Source organism: Apteryx mantelli, chromosome 6, assembly GCF_036417845.1.
Source record: "Apteryx mantelli isolate bAptMan1 chromosome 6, bAptMan1.hap1, whole genome shotgun sequence".
NCBI classification, from domain to species: domain Eukaryota; kingdom Metazoa; phylum Chordata; class Aves; order Apterygiformes; family Apterygidae; genus Apteryx; species Apteryx mantelli.
In genome coordinates, this window is record NC_089983.1 from 12,077,020 (window position 1) to 12,088,934 (window position 11,915).

Here is an 11,915-nt window from a genome sequence, read left to right on the forward strand (position 1 = left end):
GTTGTGGCTTTTTTTCTCAACCAGATCCTCCTCTTAACAGCATGGTCCCACACAGCAGAGGGAGGTGGAAGCAGCAAATCAATAGCAGCCACTGAACCCTTACCCAGTTGAATCAAAACTGGTTAACAGGACAAGTCTTTCAGACAAATATTGCTGGCTGGTCCCGACCATAGTAAGTAGCAGATTTAATTCATCCTCTGAATTCTCATTGCTATTTATGACTGACAGGGTGTTTCACCTGATTGTGGTCAGGCCTTCAAGGAAGAAAACAGTCAGGTAATACTAGATTAGATAATAAAGAAAGGGGAAGGAGTGAGAAATGAGAACATCTGACCCAAGTTCAGGAAACTTAGCAATTGAAGTTCTTCATTCTCACGGTATGAAGGATTTTTGACATCTGTCAAAAGTTAGCATCAACTTAAACAACTTCCATTTCCCCCACACTCAGTGATTTTATTTACTCACTCTTCACACGTTTGCAAAAATCCCCATGACGCATCTAAGGTGCAGCTGAGGGAATCCCAGTAAACATTTGTTTCTGGCTACTCAGGCCTACAAACCCCTCAGAGGAAGTACCTGGCTCTTCCCCTCCATGATTTCTTTGAGACGCTTTAAGACAGTGCTGAGGCTTCTTAACTGAACTGCTGTGCGAGGATCATGACCTCCAAGGGGCGGTTCCACTTTCCTTCGATTGTCTGGAAGAGAAAGGAGAGCAGTAATCATTTCTTCCATGGAACTCCAGTGTTTATGTGGTAACACAACACCCCATTAGAGAGAGAAACATTCACAAGTGTACACAGTTCACAATGTTACAGAGTGTATCATTTCTTGCCCTTGCACCCTTCTCCCTTTCCCCACAGGGAGCCTCTGATGCCAGATAGCTTGCTTTGACTGACATTTTAAATAGCATTCTCTAAGTGTTTATAAGAATTGATTTGAATTCTCTGAGAATGAAAACATGCTTTAAAGAAAAGAAAGAAGTGATTTTCAATATACTATATGAACCTTACAGTAGTCTTTTAGAAAGCAGTGAAGTCTCATTTTAGAATGCCCTTTAGGATATTAATATTCACAAAACAACTGCAACAATATTTACAGTCATTCTAGGACTGATGCAAGTCAATGCCTTAACCTGAACCAATTTATAAATGACTACAGTATGTCTCAGGACTCCATAGCTCAATTTCTATTAAAGACAGTAACTCAGAAGAAAATGCACCCAGAAATCCACATACTTTTTTTTTTTAAAAAAAAGAAAAGCCAAGCTGTTGAAAACCTGTACAGACATCCTTATTTAACTACAGCAAAGATAAAGACACTCCTGGATAAAAACATGAGACAGTTAATTTCATTTCTATAAAATGCCAGATCACTTTGAATCATTGTTTTATGAGTTACAAACAGGGCACTTCTTTCCAGAAAGATATGCAAGCACAGCTCTTCATCTACTGAATATTTAAACATTTTCAGAGTCACTGTTTACATTAGCAACTTTTCTGAATAGTTTAAAGTTTCTTACCAGCTTCGCTGCTCTCCATCTGACTAGCATTTTATTTTCACTCCCCTAGTACAGGAAGAACAGACATGGCTGCTTTTTGTTTACTGCTTTAGATATCACTGATGTCAGCGGGAATGCTGACAGCACCAGCAGAATTGCATTAACTGTTGCAGTGCACTAGGCTGTTCCTTTGTGTGCAGAAGATGGTCAAGAGATCAAAACCTTTAGGGTAATGTGATTAAAACTCTGGCATTCCATGACTCTTCTTCAGGTTCTCAGTAGATGTTTTAAGTTAATCAGCTCACATGTAGCTACTTAATGACCTTTGTGCAGCAAAGAATCCACAACAGGAGGAGACAATTTTAAAGAGATGCTAGAGTGCTTAGACCTGGTTCTTTGGTTAGCCACTAGAAATACATTAAAAAAAAAAAAAAAAAAAAAAAAAAAAAAAAATCAAACTACTATACTTTTGGACAGTACCAGGTTGAATATTTCAGGGTGATTAAAGTTACTAAGATTTCAAGAAACCACTGATAATACCACAGAAACCTTTGTCTCCTACTTACTTCTATCACAAGATTTGTGCTACATTTACTTTCCACTCTCTCATGCTGTAACTTTTCAAGGGTAACCTTCTTTCCAGGAATGTTGCTTTCAACTCAGAAAGTTACTATCGGGCCCTCCTGACTAACTAAATATAAACCTTGTCGGCAAGTGATTCCTAAGCATGGGTGCACACAGCATTGAAGAAATGCCATAGCTAACTCCACTCTGATTCTTTTGTCAGTTAAAGGCTCCTTTTGACACTATTTTGTGTGTCAAAAAAGATGTGATCTACATTAGAAAAAGCACACCATCAGTAGTAGGAGCACACAGGTAACATGTTTATACTAGAGAAGGTAACCAACTCTCAGATTAAGATTTGGTCAGATCTTTTCCCTCACAATGATGAGATTTCTCTCTTTCTGGGAGAAAACATATTGTATAGGAAGAATGTGAAAAGTTATCATAGTTCCTGCAGTACAGGACAGACTATGTCTTAAGTATCTTCCTTAATAAAGGATCCAAGCCTGTGTATCAAGCTTATGTTAACTCTTGCTGCTGACCCAAAGTCAAATACTGTAACTACCACCGTCATTTTCTTAGTTAATACATACATATTTTACAGATACTTATGCTTTCAATATAATTGTCAGTATTTCCATATTTCACGATTAAATCTGCAAAAATCACCTTCCCTTCTGCAAACACTGAAATTGTAAGAGTCTATTTTTTCTTGTTTTGTACATGGTATCATCCCAATGGCAATCAACTACACTTAAAAGATTGAGCATCTTCTTTTGATTTGATCCTAAGAGGTTTCACCATACTTGCACATCTATGTAACAGCAAGCCTTTTTAGTCTTCCTGAAGCAGCACATTCTGTGTTCAAGATCCATTACTGAATTGTTCCAGTAGCCTTCAAAGTATGCTTTGAGTATGCTACTCAAAAAAAATCAATTGAAATATATATACAAAAAATTAGTTTTTATTTTAAAAGCAGCAAGGTGAGACCAGCAAGTATGACAACTAGATCAGCTCCACAAAATTATGCTTGTCATTGTCCAACCAGCACAAAAACAATTGCAGCAAGCAAAGACAGCTTCATGCTGTTAATGTGTAGGGTCCTCACACTTTCTCAGCCCACAACTCAACCTCACTTTTGTCCTTTTCTTCTTCTTCCATTGTCAAAAGCCCCCACACAACAGCCATTTTCACTTGACAATATTTTGCATTTGAAGAACAAAAGCCAGCTGCATCTAAAGCTCTCAGTGTAACTCATCAACATGAGCGTGGAACACAGTTTCTCATGACTTCTGTTTTACGCAACAACCGTTTTTCCATCCATGCCCTTCCTATCTGCATGTTCACTAAAAACAACCTCAGTAGGCCAGAGGAAGCCATCTAGATTTCCAGTTTGACTTTCTTCTAACCTATTTATCCTTCTTGGGCTTATAATGAACTCCTGCAACTCCAAAAGGTTATCCTGATGTTTCAACACTAACCCTTATCCTTGGCCAAACCTACAAATCCTCTGAAACACCTTATGTTTTTCCTCCTTTATACTATACTCCCCACACGAACCGTGCTCTCTGGAAAGGAAGCTGAAATACAATCCCAGCTATGATCGACTACTCTCTACGAACACTCTTCTGAGTTCAGGCCATGGAAACATTTGCTCAGTAAGTCATGAAATCCTGCTGCATCCTCCATCACTGAATCACAAATGTATCTTTCCAGAGTTTTTCATGACTCCATGCATTTTCCAATGAAAGCCAAGTTAAAAATACTACCGGAACTACTTTGTTGCAACCTGTAACGGAGTTTCAGTTTACAGGAATGGAGCTGCCCAAACACTACCATCAGACTTAGAAGGGAGAGCCTTCACACCCTTTCAGCCATAAGCAAATACCTCTGCCAGGGATTCCACCATTTTGCTAGTGCAAATACAACATGAACTGCTTTCTAGTTCTTCACTGCTACGGCATGCCATCTCACATTCAAGTCCACTGTGACGGACCAAACATGGTATCTTCCTCAGGTCGCTGACATACAAAGTGCTTGCATGAAAAGTATGAAAGCTGTCCTTAACCTCATTTTACAACATGCATTTTCATTTTAAGGCCTTTTTCAGCGGAAAAAAAATGCTTTGGTAATAGGTCACATTCCTTAAGCTTCCCAATAACCACCATCCTCTTTCCTCAGGCCTTTCCTCCCCCCCTATATGATCATTGCTGTTTCCTTATTCTTACTATGCCCCTTGCCATTCCCTGTTATTGCCTCTCTGCTATGATCCTCTAGCCCTAACGGAATTATCCTGCGTGACTGCATAACAAACTAGAAGTGCTTCTACAACCAAATGCTCCCTCTCCAGTTGATTAGCATTTCTAGTTCTCCTTAAACTGGATTTGCAAACTGTGACATTATCACAGTACCAGAGTATTTTGGTTCAATCCGGCACCCTGAAAGCAATCGGCTGACAGTACACACAGGTGGTATGAACATGCAGTCCAGTACAACCAGTTGGGCCCACCATCTTTGTAAAAGATATTCCAGCTGTCCAGCATCCTACTCCAGCATGTGAGGATGCAACAGGTTACCCAAGGGGTAGCACACAGAAGCCAATGCAGAGTCTCAGCACTGATTCTTCTGCTGTATAGACCACAAAGCATCTCTGACCTAAGCCTGGCATCTAGCAGCTTCTCCTATTTACACAAGGGACACTAAGAAGTGTAAAAGATCCTGTTATAACATTTTGGTGCAAGCAGTCCTGAAGGAAGCATTCACCAGGGAAAGTACATATTTGATGCTAGACAGTTTCTTACACAAATCATCCTCCCTCCTTTTTATGTTGTACTTGCAGTTATCAGACAACACGGTCTCCGAGCAACAAGAACATCTGCTGTGCAGACAGCACAGGCTAATGGTCAGACAAGGGGTTGGAGTTAGCATCCTCAGAAGCAATTCCTTTCTGTCATTGTTTAGATGCACTAACAGACTTGCTCCAAATCTCTTATTTCTTCATTTCAGCTTGCTTAAACTTTGTATGCTATTTAAACTCAATGAGGCTGAGGAGACCTTTGAAATTTGTGAAGGACTTGGGCATTTTCCTGCCTACACCTGCCTATGCTGTTATGAAGCAGGAGCATCTCTTATGAGTAGAGGCCAAGTCCAGAGAGATATTTAAGGATCTGCAGATACAAGGTTGCAAGAAAACCCAACTAGATTAGACACACTACTGTCACTAAACTGAGTGGGAGGTTACCAGTTTAGGTGCTTACATAATCATACCACTTCTTTTCACGCTTTGAAATCTGAGCAAATAAAAATACTTGGGGCAAGAGTTACAAATAAGTTTGTGATCGTTACGGAGAGAACAATTTTTGAAGTTATTTGTGCAGCCCAGGATCTACTACACTGGCAGGAGTAAAATTCTCTTCTGCTCAATGTTCAGAAATCCTCAAAATTGCACTTTGAGCCCCATTTAAGGTAAAAGAAAGCATGAAAACTGATTTTCTGAAACCCACTCAAAAAAAAAAAGCCTGCTTTTGGGGGAGGGAAGATGCCAGGATTTTTCCCTCTTCAAATACAGGTGACTTTTACTTGCATTACATAGAGTTCATGTTTGTCATAGCACCAAGCTTATTGGCAGATTTGGGAAAAATATTTGACAATGAGTCAGGCCACTTGCTACACATATATCAACATCAATCAGCACCCAATAGAAATAGAAATCTCTTCAGAAAGCCAGCAAGTCCTGCACCATCTAACTTTACTTCTTTCCACGCTGATTCATCATCACATTTTTCTATGCATACTTCAGTCCAAACCCAAGGGCATAAGTGGGTGGCCTGAAAAGGAGTTGGAATAATGCAGCAAGAGTTCCCCCCACACCTTAGACCAAGTCTCACTTCCCCAGCTGTCTCCTCCCAGTAGAAGTCAAATCCCAAGATTATTTCTACCTTCTGAGTACCAAACAGCCTACCTCGTAAAGGCTTCTAACTTGCAATCCACAGATATTTTCTTAGTGATTTATAAGAGGTGAATGAAGTAAGGTTACATATACTCTTGGCAAATCAGCCAGGAGCACGCTTCTGTACTTGGGGCACTTGAGAAAAAGCTTTGAAACCTTAATTGCTTTGTTGTGACAGATACAACTGAATAGCACAAACAGTACTAGAAGGCAAGGAGGAAGAGGATGAGTGTGTCCAACTGAGACAGCATGCAAATGAATTTAAGAAATGAAAGTGCTAGTTATCTATACTGGATTTTTGCCTGGGTGTAAAGACTAGACACTTTTCTGAAAAAAAGCCCTATAAATTAACAACTTTTAAGATATGATTTGTTGACAGTAGGTACTATATGCTTAGAAACACCATCTTGCACAGGATTTTTACCCAGTTGAGCAGTTTGCTCTGGACTACCACAAGCTGCCAACAGCACTCAGCAGCCATCAGCATGTACCCCTGCAATCTACTCACCAGCTCTTCTCACCTTTCATAAAGCCATTACACAGTTACACTTTTGAAATCATTCAATTCCCAGTCGAGCAAATAGAGATTCAATATAGCCTCTGGCAATAGTTCCAAGGTTATGAAGAAAAAGGTTCAGATACAAGTGTGCAATGCCACCCGAAACAGTTACAGGCAAAAGCCTGCACTTAAGACTTCCTCCGAAGACACAAACATCAACCCCTAAAGAATGAGCTCTAAAGTTGTATTCAGCATGCAGCTGTTAAGAAACTGAAGTTTCTTAAGACAACACAGAAATTTTGAGGATCAAGGTACAAGTGACTTTATGATGTTGGAGTTTTTTGACAGCCTCCTTCATGCCAGACTGTTTTGTAATTGAAACAGCAGAGGCACCAACAAGAGTGTCTTGCTGGAACATGGAGGAGGATGGAGTAGATATGCTTTCAAGGCTGAACTGTAACTTCACTAAGAGCAGTGTAGCCTGATACCAAGTTCTGCTACCCATCTACATGGTCAATGAAACCTTGGTTCACCTCCTTCCACTGCACTGCTAAGCATCCCAGATTTGCTAGTACAGTAATCTCTTGTATCATAAAGAGCTGAAGTTACCTAGGGTTGCAGATGATCTTCTTTGTAGCTCGCCAGTTAGTTGTTTTTTGTAAGGAACCGGTGACCTGAGAGACTGAGCCCTTGTGGGATGCTGAGGACTGGACCAGCCACCACTCAGTGCTTGTGGATCACCTTGCCCTGTCTCTCCTCTCTCCACCGGGGATGAAAGCCTGCCATCATCTGGAGTTGATAAAAAGCAAGAAATAACTGCTCAGACATGATAGAGAACACCAGCAGCACATACAAAACTAAGGGGGGAAAACAAAATACTCTCATGAATAGCTCATTTGGTTTGTGATTATGCATAACAAAATTCAGACACAGATCCAAACTTCTAGTCTGAAAAGTACCATGCGAAACATGAAAACAGGCCAGTATGTAGAACTTGTATGTCAAGGCAGAGGCCATTTCAGAAGTATCCCCAATATGAAAAGTGCTTTAAAAAAAAAAAAAAAAAAAAGTTGGTAAGTGTAAAAAATTCTTGCTGTGTGGAATAGCTATGCTTGATTATCAACTTCTGCCCTCAGAAGAGATTTTCAGTTACATTAGAAGGCCAATTTTCAAAGTACTGTGGTCACATTAAAGTTACTGTGGCCTTTAATAAACTACCCTTTTCAGTCAGAGGATCAAGCATAGGCAGGCTGTTCTCACTTGTTTCGGTAACATGCCCATTTCATGTGCCATTTCAAAGCTGTTTTTCTATTCTTCCAACACAATACTTCGCTGACTCCAGCTACACTTGTCAGCAACAAACAAGTTAATCCAGTATTGACCAAATTTTAATGTTATTTTCAAAAAATTAATAATGGCAGGCCATATTCTACTATACAAACTAACAAGCAGCCATACCAAATAATTATTTTCATTCTGTACAAAAAGAGTCTGAACAGATCAGTTTGCTTACACAAAAAGCTATCTTACCCCTTTCTCCCTAGCCCAAACACCGCAGAAGTACGCTTAGCCAAGATCTGGACAATGAACAGACTAAACAAAAGCAGCTGACCAGTTTGCCATCTCCAGCCAAGAGATATGCAGGTTTTGTATGAAACCAGAGTTTTCATTCATTCCTCTATGCAAAATTCTGCTATGAAACAAACAACAAATACATAGTTCTTTAAGAGCTCACCTATTGAGGGCTTAAGTGTTCCATGATACACATAGCACAAAGGCCCCCATCAAGAAGTACCTTTTGCATAAAAGACTTTTACCACACTTCAGACCCCTTGATTGGGAGTACCTACAGCAGTGCAAATTCAAGAAGCATTTTATATAAATGCACTGCTTTCTTACAGCTCAGCTGCCACCTAGATGAAGGTATGAGATGCACAGGAGGGTGAGGAGTAGAGGAAGTCCGGTGTACGAACTTGCATTAAAAGGACAGGCACCCACCTTGCTCATGAAGGCTAGCAGAGGGTTACTCCTGTGTTTAGCCCTGAAAGTTTCATGCAGGCAAGGAACATTGGTATTTCCAGAGGTCCAGCTAAGAAACTAAGCAATACCATCTGCTAGCTGGCTTGTCTCGATCCTTCACTGACAGCCACAGATTTTTAGCTGCAAAATGCTGGCTCTTCTCCCATGGCAAAGCCCTACTACATCATCCAAAAGCAAGATATAACATCCCTCACAAGAGACTGACTCAACATCTACTTAGTCAGCAGTCTGAAATTATGCTCTTGCCATGTTCACAGGTGTTTTTACACATTTATTTGGCAGCAGAGATCATCAATAAAACAGACAGTGCACACAATATACACACACACGCACACTTACCCTTGCTGAAACGAAAGAGATTTACAAAAGAGCTATATGCCGATTTAAAAGGAGGCTCATCCTGGTCAGGAGTCAGGGGCTTGAAGTGTGTGAGATGAGATGGACTGCTGGGAGAATGAGGTAGATCACTGGTAGCCTCCAGTGTTGGAGATCGTTTGTCATCTGCGGCCATTTCACGAGCCCTGGGCGGGGGGGGAATCAGCAAGAAAACCCAACACGTATTATACCTAGAGTGATAAAGCAGAACACTTTCAGAGGTGTCTCAGTAGATACTGAGGGGGACACCCACCCCACCTACTGCAGGCATCTGCTGTTAGCACAGGTCAGATGGCCAGACTTAGAGGAGCCGAAGTCCTCTATCTAGCGAGTGGCAAGAGATCAGAGTCTCCACAGAGAGCAATTCAGAGCTGTTAGCTAAACATCCAGAGTAACCAGAGTAAGCAACAGCTACTACACTGTCTGACAAGACATTTTGGTTGCTGTTTTATGGGAACCAACTCTCACTTGAAATTTTTAAATGGAGTCTCTGCATGTGTGTATGTATAGTACCAAGAAGTTTTCACTTCAGCTTAAGAAAACAGCTGTCAGTGCTGTGACCTCCACAGCCCTTGCAACAAGAAAACAGAAGACAGGGAAGCCTCAGCAGCTTAAAGTACAAGATTTGCCATTTGGCCAGGTTAACTTGTGAACAAGAAGCAGAATGAGCGGTAAATAAAAGCATGACTGAAAAGTCAAGTTTGGTGGCACACGCTTCCTTTCCCTCCACAGTACAATACAGAGCCTTGTGCTTGCACAGACAAGTCACCGGGACAGCAATACAAGCTGTGGTTTATCTGTTGCCGTATCTAGCACTTGGAAACTTCCTTGTTTTCAAGAGTGGCTACATTAAGAAAAAAGTGTTCTATATTAGGGGAAGCCACACTCGTTGACCCAACTTGCTGTGTACCAAAGCCTTCACATGGCCAAGAGTCATACCTTTGCACATCCCATATACTTTCTTTAACCTCAGTGCATACATCTTATTTCTTCCACCTTTCTATCACCCAGCCCACCTTGCAAAGCCTGTATTTCTATCCTCCCAAACTCAGGTACCACCTTCATCTTTGTTTAACCAAGACTTAGCGAAATGTTTGACAGGGCAGGAAAAGGAGGAGCTGCTGGAACCCGTGACTGAGGGCTGACCCCTTTTACCATGCCAAGAAGCAAAAATCCATATCAGTTCTACTTCCTGCTTAGAAACTGATGCATGCTCCTTCATGAAATAACCATTCCCAAATTCTGCAAATGCTCCCTAGAATCTATACATGTATTTTGCTGACTAGAAAAAGTCCAAGTTCCAAGTTCTGTGAAGCCAAACAAAAAATCTGTACAGTCCAGAGAAAATCCACGTGGTTGGCAAGTGAGTCACACTAAAAGTGCTAACAAGCCACACAGAGCTCGTGTTGCAAGCTTTGACCACTCCTACAATGAATGGATGAATGCACGAAAGAAGATATCTGCATGTCAGTCATGTGACTTCTTGGTGTACTTTTGTTTGTTGTGCTGTATAATCAGCACCTTTAGCTCACAGTTTCTCTTGACATTCACGTAATCTTAAAAAAAAAAACAAAAAAACCCCAGAGAAACATCACTCATGAAGTTTTAAGAGAAGTTTTTGTGAGGTTCTTTACATAAGTTTGAGTCTTAGTCTGGAATGCTTTCCCATCCCGCTCTCTGTAGACCATGGTATTTTTTGCTGTTGTACACTTCTGCAATAGTATTCATACAAGAAACGCAGATTTGAACACACTTAGACACCAGAGTTCATGAAAAATGCCTTCAAGAGCATATCTTCAGGTAAATTTACAATTGTTTCTTATACTTGAGGCAACTGATAACTTGCCTTCTAGATCTCTCACCTGCACTGTTCAACTTCAAGTTTTATCCTCAAGTTGAGCAGTCCAAAATGTCAAAAGCACAACTGCAATGTTTACTAGTCCTTCCCCAATACCACACACTCATTTCCTCCCTAAACGCCGTACAGGGTACAAGGCTGTGCTCCCTCGTACACCACCACATTAAAAGTACCATTATGAAGTCAACCAGAAGTTCTACAGGAAACCAAGTTCACCTGTCAGCAACTCACTATGGCCTGGCAAGATAAGAAAAGAGGAACGTCTTTGAACTTGTATACATCATATATGTGACTCCAGAAAATAACCTTTAGCTACAGGAGGGGAAAAAAAAAAAGTAATGGCTCCTGTGACAGCAGAACTAGCCTAACTAAAACAAGAGAGGAAAGAAGAGTTTGTATATGGCAAATACAGCAGGGAAATAGTCACTTGTTTGTACGTTGGGGGAAATTAAGACAGCAAGGAGCACCTATCAGTCAGGAGACACCAAAACAGACTGCACCTTCCTCAGGATCTTCCCCAAACACCCACAGGAGGTGCACTTAGTGCCGCTTCAAATGGCAATCCCCTTCTACCGGTAAAGCCGAGTACCAGCGTGGCGCTCGCGGCGTTTACACCCACGCGAGGACCGCGCCACCGCGCACGAGCTCCCGGGGCAGGGAGCGAGGGGGGAAGGAGGCAGGGGGAGGCGGCCCGCAGGCGGCGACCCCCAGGGCGGGCGGGCAGGCCGCCCGGCAGCGCCAGCGCCGCCACCACCGTCCGCGGGGCGGGCGGATCTCGCCCCCGCGCCGGCCGGTTCCGCGGCCGCGCCGCGCAGCAGGCCCGGGCGGCTCTTACCTGGTGCCCGCGGGTGCCGCCAGCCCTGCCGGTGCCGGTGCCGGCGGCGGCGGGGGGGGGTGCGCGAAGCCGGGGCCCAGGCCCGGGGCGGCACCGCCTCTTTTCACCCTCCCCTCAACGGCTGCCGCGCGCCGCCCCGCCCCTAGCAACGGCCGCCGCCAGCCCTGCCCAATCGCCCGCCGACGGCCGCGCCGGGCGCCGAGGCATCGCCAATCGAGGCTTCGCGCCAATCCACCCGCCGCCGGCGGCCGTTGGGGGCGGCGCCGCTGGGGGAGGCCTCCCGCGCGCTCGCTCGCG

General features: G+C 42.8%; 1 protein-coding gene across 4 annotated transcripts in view; it reads right to left on the minus strand.

Annotated features, from left to right (window-relative positions):
* PIKFYVE (phosphoinositide kinase, FYVE-type zinc finger containing) overlaps nt 1–11,650 on the minus strand; it is a 69,615-nt gene extending 57,965 nt beyond the window's left edge. For 2 of the 4 annotated variants that reach the window (XM_067298745.1, XM_067298747.1), the window contains exons 1-3: nt 8,890–9,137; nt 7,120–7,299; nt 577–695 (exon numbers count right to left, since the gene is read on the minus strand). In XM_067298745.1, coding sequence (XP_067154846.1) covers nt 577–695; nt 7,120–7,299; nt 8,890–9,061 — 471 coding nt within the window. In that variant the 5' untranslated portion in view covers nt 9,062–9,137. Of the gene's footprint in view, nt 1–576; nt 696–7,119; nt 7,300–8,889; nt 9,138–11,618 lie in introns of those variants that run through there. The other 2 variants (XM_067298746.1, XM_067298744.1) reach the window with 2 other exon arrangements.
* Between the last annotated feature and the right edge of the window lie 265 nt (nt 11,651–11,915).